The sequence below is a fragment of the Danio rerio genome, chromosome 19 (genome assembly GCF_049306965.1).
Source record: "Danio rerio strain Tuebingen ecotype United States chromosome 19, GRCz12tu, whole genome shotgun sequence".
NCBI classification, from domain to species: Eukaryota; Metazoa; Chordata; class Actinopteri; order Cypriniformes; family Danionidae; genus Danio; species Danio rerio.
Window position 1 is genome coordinate 10,230,398 of NC_133194.1, and position 16,664 is coordinate 10,247,061.

The 16,664-nt window shown below is 31.4% G+C and overlaps 1 protein-coding gene across 1 annotated transcript; it reads left to right on the forward strand.

Annotated features, from left to right (window-relative positions):
- The first annotated feature begins 4,717 nt into the window (after positions 1–4,717).
- On the forward strand, positions 4,718–9,975 carry si:ch211-81a5.8. Its single transcript, NM_001044935.1, is given in 4 exon segments — positions 4,718–4,772; positions 6,706–7,016; positions 9,131–9,218; positions 9,815–9,975. Coding segments are annotated over 3 exon segments (420 nt in total). The 5' UTR covers positions 4,718–4,772; positions 6,706–6,825; the 3' UTR covers positions 9,956–9,975.
- Positions 9,976–16,664: the final 6,689 nt, after the last annotated feature.

Consider the following 16,664-nt stretch of genomic DNA (forward strand, 5'->3'; position numbering starts at 1 on the left):
TTACAGCCCATCTTTTTATTTATTGATGTTTTAATTGATTTATTTTTTTGTATTTGTTTTGTATTTGTTTTATTTTTTTATATATTTGTTTTTTTTAATTTTTTGTTGTTTTGTTATTTATTGATTGTTATTTAATTGTTTTTTATTTATTTAGTTTTTTTATTATTTCATTTTTTTGTTTTTTTTTGTTATATATTTGTTATTTTTTTATTAAGTTTTTAATTCCATTGGTTTTTAGTTATTAGTTTTTTATTGTATTTTTTGGTATTTTTTTATTTGTTTATTTTTTATTTATTTTATTATAATTTTTGTTTTTTATTGTTTTTATTTGTTTGTTATTGTATTTATTTTTGTTATCATTTTCATTTTTGGTTTTATTTTATTTTGTTTATTTGTTGTTTTTTAATTTTGTTATTTATTTGTTTTTTTATTTTACTTTTAAAAATTTAATTTATTCTTATACTTTTACTTTATACTTTTTTAATATTTTAATTTTATTATTTTTAATTTGTTTATTTTTTTATTTGAAATATGCTGTCTAATTAAATTTTTTATTATTATAATTATTTAAAATTGATTCTCTACATTTTAAACAGCAATTTTTAAGATTTAGAAGAAATGTCATCAGTAGGTTGATGCTTTTCTATTATTTTTTTTCCTGCGGCTTTAGTAATATTTTTTGTTTGAAGAAATTATTGTACACAAACTGTAAAATTATAACATCAAAACTGGTTTTATTCAAGGCAGAAGTCTTGTTAACCATCACTTACTTATACCCCTAAATAAATGTATTAGTGCTTGCAAAACCTTTTTTTATTCAGACTATATCAGATGAAGCAAAGGTCACAACAGCAGGTTACTATTGTCAGTTTGTGAATGAACAGATTGTTTAAGATTAAACAGTGTAACAGCTGTTGACGTGACAGGTTTTTTTTTTTTTTTTAAACGTCATTCATTCAGCACCGACTCTATTCACACGTTTGCTTTGTGTAAACCTTCTTAATCTTAATAATATGAACAGTGTTAAATCAAGTTTTACTGCAAGCACTTCAACAAAACCATCACTCTGTCAGTTTTACATTTGATCAACTTAATTGTAGTAATTTTACATATTGTAAATGCACAAACAACAGTTTTTATGCTAATATTAACACAATCTTCCAACCTATTCTAAAAGTATTTGTTGTAATTTGTAAAAGTGGTTAAACCTGATCAGGGTGTCTGCAGTCATTTACAATATTTTTAACTAATTAAATCCATCATTACACTAATAATGCAGCATGCAGGCGTTGATTCAATAAATAAAAAGGGAGCCTAAAAGGAGAAATGCATCAAAGTAATAAAAGAATGGGTAAAACAACACACGAATGTGGTATTTTAGGGTTGTTTTTGTTGTTGTTGGCCCTCTTTACCTCGTTGATGGCCAGCGGATTTAAAGAGCTCAGCTTACCGTAGTCAATCACAGTAAAGCTCTTCTAGAAGCACCTTTTCTCTGACCAGCTTTATTTAGAAAGCGCACTGGCAGTCGTAATCTAATACAGTCATTTACTGATTCCAGACCTATTGTTCAATCACAAACTGAGTAAAATATAACCAACGCACAGATTTAATGTGATACTAGCTGAAGAGCAGGAGAATCACTGAACTCACTGACGGCTTCAACCATTGATGAGCAGCAGTAGTGTTAACTTAGTAGTAGTACTGTTTACTTCGTGTTTCACAAATAAAAAAAAATCTGTATCATTCTAACTATTGTTCTGCTGTTCTATCATTTCTTCTATTGTTTTATGATTCTATCTATTTATTTATCTGTATGTCTATGTCTGTCTGTTATTCTAACTCCAGGGTGGCCAACCCTGTTCCTGGAGAGATTTCAGTTGCTACCCATATCAAACACACCTGAACCAATTAATTAGGACCTGAACATCACGTGATAATTACAGGCAGGTGTGTTTGATATGGGTAGCAACTGAAATCTGCAGGAAGGTGGCTCTCCAGGAACAGGGTTAGCCACCCCTGTTCTAACTCAATAGAAAGAACGATAGATTAATCGATTGTTCTTTCTATCATTCTCTAACATGGTCATTCCATCATTCTACTGTTCTATCTAGTTCTAAAAAAAATTATATCCTTCCATCTATCATTCTTTCTACTGTTCTAGGATTCTAGTCGTTCTATCTACCGATCATACTGTCGTTATATAACCATCAATTGTTTTTCTGTTCTAGTCTATGGTTCTTTCTATTGTTCTATCTATCGTTCTATCACTCTATCAATTGAATTATTCTATCCTTCTATTTATCGTTCTTTTTATTGTTTCATCATTCTATTCTGTAATTCTATAATTTTATTCTATCTATCTATCTATCTATCTATCTATCTATCTATCTATCTATCTATCTATCTATCTATTGTTCTTTGTCATTTGTTCTATCTATCGCTCTATTATTCTTTATTGCTTGATCATTCTTTCTGGTGGTTTATAATCTTTTCCATCATTCCTTCTATTGTTATGCCAACTCATTAAATTTATTCTATTGTTCTTTCTATTGTTCTATCATTTCTATTGTTCTATCTAGTGCTATCATTTTCTTTCCGTCTATCCATCCTTCCATCTACCGTTCTTTTTATTGTTCTATGATTCTATCTATCTGTTGTTCTATCTACCTATAGTTTTGTCGTTTTATCTATCATTCTATTATTCTTTATTGTTTGGTCTTTCTGTTGGTTTATCATCTTTTCTAACTTTCTATCAATCCTTCTATCATTCCTTCTATTGTTCTATGATTCTGTCTGTACGTCTGTGTCTATCTATCTGTCTGTCTGTCAATCTTTCTGTCAGGCTTACTATCATTCGGTTTACTCTCATTCTTTCAATTGTTCGATCTATCATTCCCATTTCTATCATTCTATAATTTTTTCTTTCCTTATATTTATCATTCTTTCTATTCTATGATTCTATCAGTTGTTCTATCTATCTATCTATCTATCTATCTATCTATCTATCTATCTATCTATCTATCCATCTATCCATCTATCCATCTATCTATCTATCTATCTATCTATCTATCTATCTATCTATCTATCTATCTATCTATCGTTCTTTGTCATTTGTTCTATCTATCAGTCTATTATTCTTGTTTAATCATTATTTCTGTTGGTTTATCTTTTTTTTTCTATCTTTCGTTCTATCATTCCTTCTATTGTACTTTGATTCTGTCTATCTGTCCTGCTAACTATCATTCAATTTGTTCTATTGTTCTATTATTCTATCATTCTGTGATTCTATCTGTCATTCTATCAATCGATTTATCAATCTATCATTCTATAATTCTATAAATTGATATCTATCCTGTCCTATCGTTTTATCTATTGTTCTATCATTCTCTCATTTTTTCGATATTTGTTGATCGTTATATAATTTTATATCATTCATTCATTCTATCGTTCTTTGTCATTCTATCTATGGTTTTATTTATTGTTCTATTCCTCATTGTTTGTATTGGCTTATCATTTTTTTTCTGTCTTCTATCTATCGTTCCATCATTCCTTGTTCTATTTATCATTCTATTAATCAATTTATCTATTCTATCGTTCTTTCTCTAACGCTCTATCTACCGTTGTTACTGTTCTATCTTCAGTTCTATCGTTCTATCATTTTTTCCAATCATTTTGATATGGATTTATGATATACAGAGATATGGATTTGTTTTGTTCTCTAAAGGTAATGTTCTCATTTCATTTTCAGGGAAAAAACAGATGCTCAGACTAACAAATATTCATTCACTCAGTTTTTCAGCAAATATCACTGAAATATTAAAATGATTTACTTTTCTGATGTTAAAACATTGATATTGTTTTGTCTAATAATATAAAATAGTATATTTCGTAAAACATTGCATATTTGATGCCTTCTGTGGACAAATGTTAATTCATTCTTTTAAATGATAGAATAAACAAATTAATATTCAGAAATTGTTTAACACAAACACGCACCTAGAAATTGTAAATCCAGAAAAAACGAGAATTTCTATTAGCTCTTTTAATTCTTTCTGCAGCTTTATAGATGCATTTTTAATTATTTTAATTTGTCATAGAAATTACAATTAAAACATGGAAAAAATTGATTAGTTTTTTTGTAAGTCAAAAGTATTATTTAACATGACTGACTTCCACTAAATTCCTTCATTAGTGCGTGTAAAACTTCCGTCAGTTTGTGAATGAACAGATTGTTTTAGGCTGAACAGTGTAACAGCTGTTGATGTTAAAAATGCCCTGGTCGCGTCATTCTTTCAGCACCGACTCCATTCACATGTTTGCTGTCACTAAACCTCCTCAATCTGTTTTCCCTCCTGCCGTCTGTTGGAAAGAAAGATCTTACCCTTAATCTGTTAAGATCAACCATCATACAGCAGCTATTGCCGTGCCACTGCTTTAAGACTAAAATAGCATGCATTAATAACAGTTAATAACAAAAATAAAATAAAGCTAAAAGAAATGCTGACTTTCTACATTTAAATAGCAGCAGTTTGAGCAGCAGCATGTCAGTGGTTACTTCTCTCTCACATGGCTGTGAAACTAATGTGATTAGAAACAATTACGTCATTTGGGAATTAGCTGAGCACAGATTCAGGGGAGGGAGCTGGTTTAAAAACATGTAGCTCAGGAAGACTGCTGGAGACAGAGCAAAGACTGTGAGGGAGTGAGGGAGTCTGGACATACGGCTCATTCCCGGATCATAATATGAGCATCTGAAGAGCTTCTCACTACAGGTATGTGCTTGTTGCATACAATGATAGACGGATGGATGGATAATGTTATATTTTAGCCGATAACCTTGATTAAATGGTGTTAATCTTATTGTAATTGTATTATCGTTTCTTACTATACAATTATACTATAATAACATACAAAAATAATGTAATTTACCATTACTGTTGTGTATTCAATTTGGTAAATGTTATGTTATTACAACACATTATACTCCAAACAGTAATCATTATTTAAATGTATAAATATGCATATTATTTTATATATATTGAATGCTAATTTATATATTCAAGAAAATACTAGTTAACTACTTTTACTACTATAATAACAATAAATAATAGCATATACACTGAAAAAATTTGTCTGACATACAAAAACATTAAGGTAAATGGTAAATTTATTAATGTTCAACTTAATTAGTTAAATTCAGCCCACACAAATTGAAAGAATAAAAAGAATTTAGTAAATAGATCGGATGTATGTGTATGTGTATATATATTTAAGTATAATAAGTCAAACTCATTAAAAAACAAACATGAAACATGTTATTTATTATCCATATAGCTTATTAGAATGTAATTAACGTAATTCACATCCGGTATATTGTTTAATCTATTTTATGTATATACACAGTTAGAAATTCTAGGTTGCACACGCTCCATTTGTGTTAAGACAGCATAAGTTAACTTTTTAACAAATTTAGGTGGATTAAAAATTGAAACCGTTAAGTTTTCATAAATAGCCTGAGGAATTTTTAGCTCATTTGAAATCAATAGTTTGAACAAACATCATTTTTTGAGTGTAGTTTAAGGTTTTTAAATGTTCTAAATGACTTAATGTCTTGTTTCCTCACCAAAATCTGAATTAAATTTGTTCTGAATTAATACTGCAGTTTTACCCTGTTAACATTAGACTATTTATTCATCAGTAAAAGCATACATGTATAAATTTGATAGCTTATATAATTGTTTGTTGCAAATACGGTGTCATTAAAGTATACTTGATTACTAAATAATTGCAAGAGGCACAATTTAGTTTTATTTTTCTTAGTGCTGTTGCTTTTTTTTTTAACATTTATTGTATAAAAAAAGATATATTTGGTCCCCATTATTTACAATAATATAATTCATTAGATTATTTGCAACGGTGCCAATAAAGAGAGCGAAACAAGCGGGGGGAAAAGCAAAGAAACGTCAATAGGTTATCTGATTTGGGGATAGATGTATAATAGATAAAGAAATTGAGAGTAAAGAGGGCGACAACAGGAGTTTAGAGATTTAATAGATTATACATATTAAATGTTTTGAGTGCTTTAAGTAGTTTTTAATCTCTTGTATAATTGCTTTAAATATTGACTTGCAATTTGAAAATCTCTTTATGAATGTAAAATGTGCATCAATAATAAGGTTTATTATAAAGCAAATGCTAAAATAAAAAAAAAACTAAAATAATTGCTTTATTATGAGTCTCAGAAAAATTCTGTGACGTAATATGAGAGTACACCCCTCACACATCTCTCTTTTAAATTCATATTTTAATAGGTAGCTTTACTATATTATGTGTGCATATACATTAGATGAGTCAGTACTAAAGTCAAACCTGGAGCTTATCTAACGAAATAACTCACACCTAAATATATATGTTATAGAAAAATATTACATACCAATTTTAAAAAGAGTAAAAATTGAGAAGCAAAAAAATTAAAATTTTGTAGTTTGTAACGTTGGTTCTTTTGCAATGTGTAGGCCTAGTTTGAGTTTAATTGTATTATCTTTCAATGTCTAAATATATTTGGTGACTAAAATAAGTGAGGAAGAGTTTCAGTTTTGTTCTGACTAAAGGAGACATTTGTATCTAAATCTGATCCAAATATTTTCTTTAAGAAGTTTTTGTGTTGTTTCTTATAAACTGATCTCCGTCTTTCTGTTTTTGTAGCATTGTCTTTATTTATGAGACTGGACTGTTTAAAAAGCGGGAAAGCAGTAACGTACCAGCAACCTTGACTCTTGCCCTTCAGTATCTTCGAGATAAAGAGAAGTGCAAAGTTAAGAAGTGATGAGTGCTGTGGTCAAGAAATCTCTTGGAGCGCCTCTCCGACAGCTGACCAGCTGCGTGACCGGGGATCAGGACGCTTATAGCCGAAAAGGAAAGGCTGTCCGTCGGAAGAGCGCCCCCTGCTGCTACGGGCCGACCGCACATGATTCATCCTGGCTGCGGACTTACCAAGCCGAACTGCACAGAGAAAGGTGCCAAGACACATTCTTAATGCGATAATATCTGCATTTACTTACTAATAATAGTTGTGTCCAACTTCTTGATGGTAAATGTAAAGCGAATACAGAAATTAAAATAGTAACAACAATATTATAAACGACGTTAGTGTATTTAGTAGGTCCAGACGGAATCTGTGGACTTTTTTCCTTTTTTTGCAGAGAATTTTGTAAAAAAAAAAAAAATCTGCGGAATTATTTTGGAAGTATCTTAGCCAAAAACTTAATATATAAAATAAAAATAAGATTTTTAACTTATTTAAATGTCTAAGATTAATATTTAATGTCTACAATGCAAATCCATCTAGATCCACTTATTGGTAAAGCAAATCTTTCATTTAATACATCTACTAAAAGACAGAAAATATTACTTTACAAACTGTATTGTAAGTAAATAAACACTTTTATATTAGTCAATATTATTACTGAAATTATTTTAAAAACTGAATAAATATAAATTTACACACAATTGCTCAAGTAAATACAAACTCAATGATGGGCTTGAAATCTGGGGGTTTCTGCGCTCACAGATTCCGTGTGGTCCTAAGTTAGTTACAAACTAACGAGTTAATGAAATTAAATAACCTTTCCTCTAAAAAGTTAAGTAAGGGATCGCCTTTAATGTTCAGGTGATTAAAGTTACTTGTATTATACTTAAAATACTGTAAAAAAAATTCAACAATTCTATCTAAATCAGGGGTGTCCAAACTCAGTCCTGCATGTTTAAGTTCCATCCAGGGGTGGATTTAGTGATTTGGGGGCCTTAAGCAGTTCCAGCCAAAGAGCCCAACTGTCCTAAAATACACCCTTTTTAAATAATTGTAATAATTTTTTATTATTTTATTTATTTTTTTGTTTTATTTAAAGAAAATCTCTACATGTTGAGTGATTTTGTTTTCTAAAAATGAATTCACATCAACAAAAAAAAAGAATAAAATAAAAATTCATTTTTAAAGCTAAATGTCTAAATGTTGTCTGCTGGTCTGCTCCATGATTGGGGCTATAAGACAAATTTGCGTAGATGTTATCATGTTAAAATTTTATTTGTTAGTCGCTCACCATACAAAATATGATAGAACACAATGTTATGTGTATAATTTATACTTCTAGGTATTTATTGGAGGGCCCCAAATTTCCTGAGGCCCTAAGCGGCTGCTTACTTCGCTTATTGGTTAAATCCACCCCTGGTTCCAACCCCAAATAAACATACCTGAACCAGCAAATCAAGCTCTTTCCAGGTATACTAGAAACTTTTAGGCAGTTGTGTTGACGGAAGTTGGAGTTAAACTATGCAGGACACCAACCCCTCCAGGACTGAGTTTGGGCATCCCTGCTTTAAAATAATTCAGAGAAGCAACTATATTTAAAAGTAACTATATATATATATATATATATATATATATATATATATATATATATATATATATATATATATATATATATATATATATATATATATATATATATATATATATATATTTTTTTTTTTTAATAAAATATATATATATATTAGAGAATAATTATATTTTTTAACTAAAGAAGGCTATATTTATCAGACAATTGCATATTTCAGTTTATGAAAATATATGATATAAATTCAGAACCACAGTAAATATTATATTTTGCATAAAGATTACATTTTCAACCACAGATAGATTTATCTGATGACTAAACATGCTTAAGAAACATGAAATCTTTTACAAATGTAATGAAATATGGGGTCTTTTGAAACGGTTTGAGTTTTTAAGCGCATGTTGCTTAAAATGTTACATTTTAATAAATATAACTAAAACCTAAAAATCCTGTTTGACTCAAATTGACAGAATTAAGTGTTTAATGTCTATTGTCTTTGCCTTTTATGTGGATTATTTTCAATTAAGTCAGTTAATTAAATTACTTATTGAGAAATTAAGTTACTTTTCAGGCAAAGTAATTACAAAAATTAATTTAAATACAGTTTTAATGAGGTAATTAGTAATGAATTATGTTTTTCAAGTACTGTAACTGAGCCAACATTAATTATTATATAGGAACAGCCGATGTGATTGCTTCACTTTAAGTAATTGTTAATCTTTTTTTTTTTAAAACAGGAAACACAGACAAGCCAAATTTGCACAGAAGAACGCAGAAAGAGCTGCCATGAGGGTGCATTACAGAAGTCCACACCGCTACGCCAAGGTACTTTTCTGAAATTCACATTCACATTCAGGCACTGTGTTGGAATAAAATGAGAACCCCGTCCAGGAGAATCATCTTGGAGATCTTTTTGAAGATGCTGTTTGACTGCAGGACAACCAACACATCTAAATAAAGAAATTCTGCTTGAAATGAGTCTCCAAACATGGTGGCTCAGTGGTTAGCACTGTCACCTCAAAGCAAGAGGGTCGCTGGTTCGAGTCCTGGCTGGATCAGTTGGCATTTCTGTGTGGAGTTTCTCGCTGTGTTTGCCTGGGTGCTCCTGTTTCCCCCACAGTCCAAAGACATACACTATAGGCGAATTAAATAAACTAAATTGCCCAAAGCGTTTGAGTGTGTTTGGATGTTTCACAGTACTGGGTTGCAGCTGGAAGGGCATCCTCTGTGTAAAACATATGCTGGATGAGTTGGTGGTTCATTCCACTGTAGCGACCCCAGATTAATAAAGGGACTAAGCCAAAAGATGAATGAATGAGTCTTCAAAATCAATCTCCTGGACCGGGTTCTCATTTTTTTTCCAGCAACTGAAATAGCAATATGTAATAACATGGCTAACTTTGATCTCCATTTTCTTTCAGCCACCGGTTCAGAGGACAAACCTAAACAGCAAGACCTCCAGCAAAAATGACAACTCGCTTTTCGGCGCCTTCCAAGGGCTCAGTCTGAACCTGAACGCAGCACAGGCCTCCATCACAAACTCCGTTCAGTATCTGAGGTGAACGATGAGACGCTGCACTCCAGGAATATTGTCCGATTATGAAATGTAAAGGGTAATGCACACCCAAATGGTGATTATAACAGAATAACGCAAGGAAAATGTCATTTTATTTCTATCAGTTTTACACTTGTGGTAAATAAAACCAAATTTATTGTGAAAACACTCTCAAAATTTCAACTTCAGAATTCTACATTCATTGTTTGTGTTACTTGCTGTCCACCAGTATTTCAGTGTATGTGCACTTCATATTTTGTCTGTTTCTGTACTTTTTTATTTCTTCTTTTGTTATTTTCTTCACTGATGATGTTCAGTCATTTTAAAACAGATGAACTCCAATTGAACTCCAATCTCCTCTCAGATGCCTCAAACTACGCTCTATCTACTGTAAACTACTGAGCCAGCTCACGTGTCTGGCTTTCTTTTACTGTACATTTTTGCAATAAAGAAGCTCCAGATTGTTGTTGCTTATCAGTAATTTGGCCAATCCCTGGTGCTGTTTATGGGCTATGACTACAGCAGACGAAATCTGCGGATGTTTTTTGCTATTTGTGCTGAGAATTTTGGTAAAAATCTGTGGATTTCTGCGTAATTATTTTGGCCGTATCATAACCAAAACCTTAATATGTGAAATAAAAAAAAACATTTTTAACTTTTATTTAATGTTTAAAATGCAAATCCAATTAAGATTCACTTTATTTGTAAAATAAAGCAAGTCTCTCATAATATCTCTACTAAAATACAGAAAATCTTACTGTACACACTGCATTGTACATAAATCAGATGAGCATTTTCATTTTAGTCAATAATATTACTGTAGTTAATTTAAAAACTGAATGACTATTGATTTACACACATTTACTCAAGTAAAAAAAAAAACTGAATTATTGATGGGCTAAAAATCTGTGGAATTCTGCGCAGCTTGATTCTGTGTGGGCATATGACGCTGCACTTTCACAGTCACAAATGACAAAAATCAGTATATTTAGTATTATCATATCATCATTTAAAATGCAGTTTTCCATGAATGTCTTGTTATAAAAACTGCTCTTACATTTTTCAGCCACATCTCAAAGTTTTCCTATTTAATAAATTACAATAATTACTAATTAACTCACGAGCTAATTTCACAAGTGGCTATTTCAGTAAATGGTAATCATTGTTTCTAAAAGGTGTGACACGATATCCTGATTTTAAATCAGCAATTCCACAGTAAATTTGAAATGACCGAAGCCCATGATGTGCACGTTTTTAAATTTTTGTTGTTTAGGCTTTTTTTTTTTTTTTTTGGACAATTAATTAATTAATTTATTTTTTTGCAACCACTCTAAGATTAACTTTTGTTGTCTTTTGGTGTGACATGTCTATTTATTGAAAATGTTCAACAAGTCATGGAGAAAACAAACCATAATTTCATACAAAATAAATAGCACTATATATATGCCGATGACAAGTGTGTTTATATATTATTAAGTGTTTTTTTTTCTAATTTTTTTAGGTCACGCTAAAATAGAACATGTATTATGGTACACTTTAATTAAAAGTAAAAAAAAAAAAAAAAAAAAAAAAGGCTTGATATAGTTCTAGAAAATTGATATAGTTAGCAGCTCCTTAAATTTGGAGAGGATCATGGGTTTGTGTTTGATCATGGCTGATCCCGCAGCAGCCAATTCATGAATCACCAATCAGATGATTCCTAAGTCTCTGTAAATAGCCAAAGTTCTATACCACAGCCATCTTTATTTCGAAGAATCCCCCTTTCCACCCCTACTTCTCATCCTTTCCTAGATGAGTGACACGGCAGCCCAGTGGTTATCACTGTTGCCTCGAAGCAAGACGGTCTCTGGTTCTAGTCCTAACCAAGCCAGTACATGTTTTTGTGCAGAGTTTACATGTTCTCCCTGTGCTCTTACGGTTTTCCCCCACTTCCCCCAATTTCCTCCCACTATCCAAAACCATGCGACTTAAGTTAATTGTCTAAATCTAAATCGGCACTATAGACATGCTCCTAGTTAGTAGTTATCTCTTCAAAGCAACCCCTAATTTAGCTACAATAGCAGGGGAGTTCTCGAGATCTACCTGAGCTCAAACTCCTCTCGCCCCACAAACGAGAGGGAGCCCCGTGCTCGAGGATCTTTTGAGCTCAGTGTTCTCTTCTGTTCTTAGTGTGAACTATTGAAATTTCATTTAAAAATTATGTTTTACTAATAACCCAGTGTAATAACCCTTATTAATAAAGGGACTAAGCCGAAAAGAAAATGAATGATTAAATGAATTAACTTAAAATAAATCTTTGATTTCTGCTGTCTTCATTAGTTTGTTGTAAAAAACAATACATTTTTTTATTACTTTGGTTTTTTTTCTTTTTATTAAACATTTGCATTGCTTAAGGTGACATATTAACCAGCTGATGGAAATGCAAAGGCCTGAATGTCTAAAATGAACTTTAGCTCTGCAGCTAAACTTCCTGTGAGCAGAGATGCGTTGAAACTGAACACAGACTCTTTGCAGATGTGAAGTCTTATGCTTTTAATGTTGTGCAGAGAATCCGTAGAAAAAGAGGAAGTATGTATGGGTGCGGCCGACGGAGGACTGGAGAATAATTGATAAGCAACTCCACCTGTTAATAACAGCTGGGTATAAATTCTTGAGTCAGGAAATGTAGAGTGGTTGCGCATTTTCTGAATGTGATCCTTGCATTGCATTGAGGATACCGAGAAATCTGTTCATTGAATCATTCATTTTTACCCAATAAATTACTAATATTTTGACATTGAAGAAAATCCTCTTCTGACTTTTTTTTTATTGAATTGAATTTATTGAATTTATTTTTACGTATTGAATTGATAATATCTTCCAACAATTTTAAAAAACAGATTTTTTACAACTTGAAAAGGCATCGTTGAAGATCTTTCTTTTCTTTGGATAAGAAGTGAAGCCACTGCACTGTTCAGGTCAATAGCATGTTTGGATAGTGGTGTAGAAGCGATTTGTTTCTAAGATGTTTGTTGAATTGTGGGCTGACTTGTAGATTTTGATGTGGAGGGTCATTTTCTGCTGGAGAAACTGTTGCCCTGAAATACTAAATAAAATAATTGTTGAAAACCCAAAACTTACATATACCATAGGAACGGTATCATTGAAAATTGTAGCGGTTTTAAAACCATGACTTTTACAAACCATAGTAAACCTTAGGGCTGGTTATCGTCCCATTCATATTTTTGAGTGTATACAAACAAACATTCATTGATTCATTCGTTTTTCTTCATCTTAGTCCCTTATTTTTTAGGGGTCGTCACAGCAGAATGAACCACCACTTATTCCGGCATATGTTTTATGCAGCGGATGCCCTTCCAGCTGCAACCAAGGACTGAGAAATGAGTGTATACATTAAAAATGAAAAACCCTTTAAATTAATAATAATAATAAAATAAACTACTTTTATTTTATTTTATTTTTTAGACTAAATTAATTTATTGGAAACTGATAGACATTATCAGTGTACACAGAACATTAAAGGACGTGATCCGGATCTTTTGGCCGAGTTCTCCATCTGTTTGTACATCAGAGGTCATGTCTTTAATTATTTTTATTGTCTTCCTCTCACTCACCAAAGGTAAAGCGTCTCACTTATGCTCAGACCCAGGAACACGATACTCAGCACTTCACAGGACTGACAGTGGTCGAAACTAGATATATGTTAGATAGACGCTGTATTTACCCGACTGATGCCCTCATGTGAGCGACGACAGGTAATGGAGTTATTTTACAAGAGTAAACTGTTTATGTAAATGTCAATTCTGTTAAATTCTGCTGTTGTTTACTCACCCTTCGCTTGTTCCAGACCTGTTTGGGTTGTTCCTTCTGTTGAACGCAAAGTGAGATAATGAAGAATGTTGCGGAAGAAACAGTTCAGTTCTTTTCTGTTCCTATCATGGACGTCAATGGCTGCTTTTTCTCCCGGCGTTCTTCAGAATAGCTCCTATTGTGTTAAACAGAAGACAGATAATCATTAAAGTTTAAAACCACTTGAGCAACTTATCATTTTTATTTTAACATTAATTTTTAATTACATTAATTTTAAGTGAACTCACTTTATAGCATGATGTGACTGTAGTTGTCTCTTTTACTTTATTAATTAGATTGATGATACGTCCATTTTCACTGTCAGGTTTGCAGTTTGACTCTGATTTGAGACTGTTTAAAATATGGAATGTAACCAATATGCGTTCTCACTAAGGTACACAAAACGAGTACAGTAAGCTGTCAATGAACCACCACTGAAGCAAAAAATAAATGAAACAGAGTGGTATCATGCAAAATATCCAACTGTTTTGGCGTAGAACTACAATTAATTTAGGAAGTAGTTGTAGTTTATACATCATCTTTAAGTTACAACGAGTAAAAAAAAAAAATTATGATCAAATGAAAACAAAAGGCTGTTTTGACATGACGTGTGTGTACTGTGTATTTTTATTATGTATATCTAAATACATGCATATATTTGAGAATTGTTTTTTATATTTAGATATAAAATATACATCTATACAAAACAAAAAAATTATGAATTATTATCACGATTAATCTTGTGGTAACACTTGTTGTCCCATGTGTTGATATTAATGCATTAACTAAGGCTTTCTAAGCAATGAGTAATTTATTTGTTAATAAAAATACATGTTCATATTCATTCCTAGCAGCCACAGGACTTCAACATGACGTCAGGTTGACGTTGTACCCCAACATCCAGGGATGTTGCATTTTGTTTTGAAATGAAAATCGGGTTGACGTCAGAACCCATCGTCAAGCTGACGTCAATGTTCAACTTTGGACAGACGTTGGATTTTGGTCACTTTCCAACACAACCTAAAAACAACCAAATATCAATGTCTATTGATGTTACAGCTTGACGTTTTGTGGACGTTCCCAATATTACGTCTATCAGATGTTGAATTGTGGTTGTCATACTTAACTAACATAAATGTCAGTATTTGACCTCAATATGATGTTGGTTTAAGATGTTGGCTCGACGTTGGATTTTGGTCAATTTTGAACATAAAATAAAATCAATGAAATATCAGCGTCATTTCACATTGTTATTGGATGTCAAAATAACGTTCTTATAGACGCTGACAACCTACATCTAACCTAATATTAACGTTCTATGACGTTGTTGGTCTGCTTTGTTGCTTGCTTGTGCTATTTCAGAATGAACTGACTTATGTTAGCTAAATTAATGTAGAAATTAACATGAATACATGCGTTTAACTAAAGTCATTCATGATAAAAAATTAAAACATATAGGCTTTTTTAATTGATCTAGCAACTACCAAACTGATTAAAATTGACATTAATGTCAGGGTTCAATACTAAGGATTTTTTCGACTGGCTCGGTTGGGCCAGTGGTTCAGATTTTTACTTGCCCTGCCAAAATTTTCACAGGTCCCACCAAAAAACAAAACAAGTTAATAGCTATTTCTTAGCCACATATTGTAAATAAAGCTTCAAAAACAACGTCTGTGCATTTACAAGTTTAATGTATTTTAATGTATTAATTAATCATTAATTCAAAGTGTTATGGAAACAAAAAGAGCAGTATGGAAAACGTGCAGGTATTTTATTGCAGTTCTAAATGATTTAACAAAAGGTGGCTGCTTTGCCAAACTGACAACAAACTGTTCCAAACCCTGCTTCATTTTCAATGTGTTGTGCCCACATAAATGTCTGCTTCCAAGACATTAGCCTCATAATTTGATGTTGCCGCCATGTTGCTGTCGCTTTGCTGTACTGGTTGTTACCAAGTTACAGACAAAAATAACGTGCTCACAACATCCGATCAGATGAGAGGAACTGAAAAGCAATATGGTGTTTACGACATCACAGAAAAGGTAGCATTTAAAGGCTTAAAAGCACAAACTGTTTCTCGATTCTACACAATTGACAAACTGTTGCAGGCAAATTAAACTTTAGTGACAAGGCAGCACGAAGACAGTAACCATCTGGTCTACTGTTCCGAGCGTCTCTCAAGCTGGCCTCGGGCCATCGGACAGTCCTTATTGTTTAGCCCTGAAAGTTAAGTTTTGCTGGGTGACATGACATTTACATAATTACTGAACCAAATAATTCGTTTCTAAAGAGTATAAGTATAATTAATTAATATGTAAATACATAATAATGATACAAATAATAATTAAATTGTATTTCTACAAATAGATTATGCTAATGTGATTCTAAATATTATTTTATATGTATACATTCAATATATATATATATATATATATATATATATATATATATATATATATATATAGTTGCTTGTTCAAACTACTTATTTAAAATGAGCTGAAACAACACAATTTTTGAGATTTTGTTAGATTTTTTGGAGAAAACTTAATTGTTTTATGTTTAATCCACTTAAATTTGTTACCTTAATTGATTTGTGTTGGGACAACATGACAACATTTAGAGTGTGTATAATATAGTAGTCAGCATTTGAAGTAGTTAAAAACACACGAAAAAGGAAAGATGTATAGGCTAATATAATATAATATAATATAATATAATATAATATAATATAATATAATATAATATAATATAATAAAATATAAAAGATGTTGTCCCCAAAATTACAGTATATTTGAGCAGAAAGCATTTAAAAAGCAGTGCTCATTCTCAGGTAAATACACCTGTGAGCGTCGTGTCCTCAGCGCAGG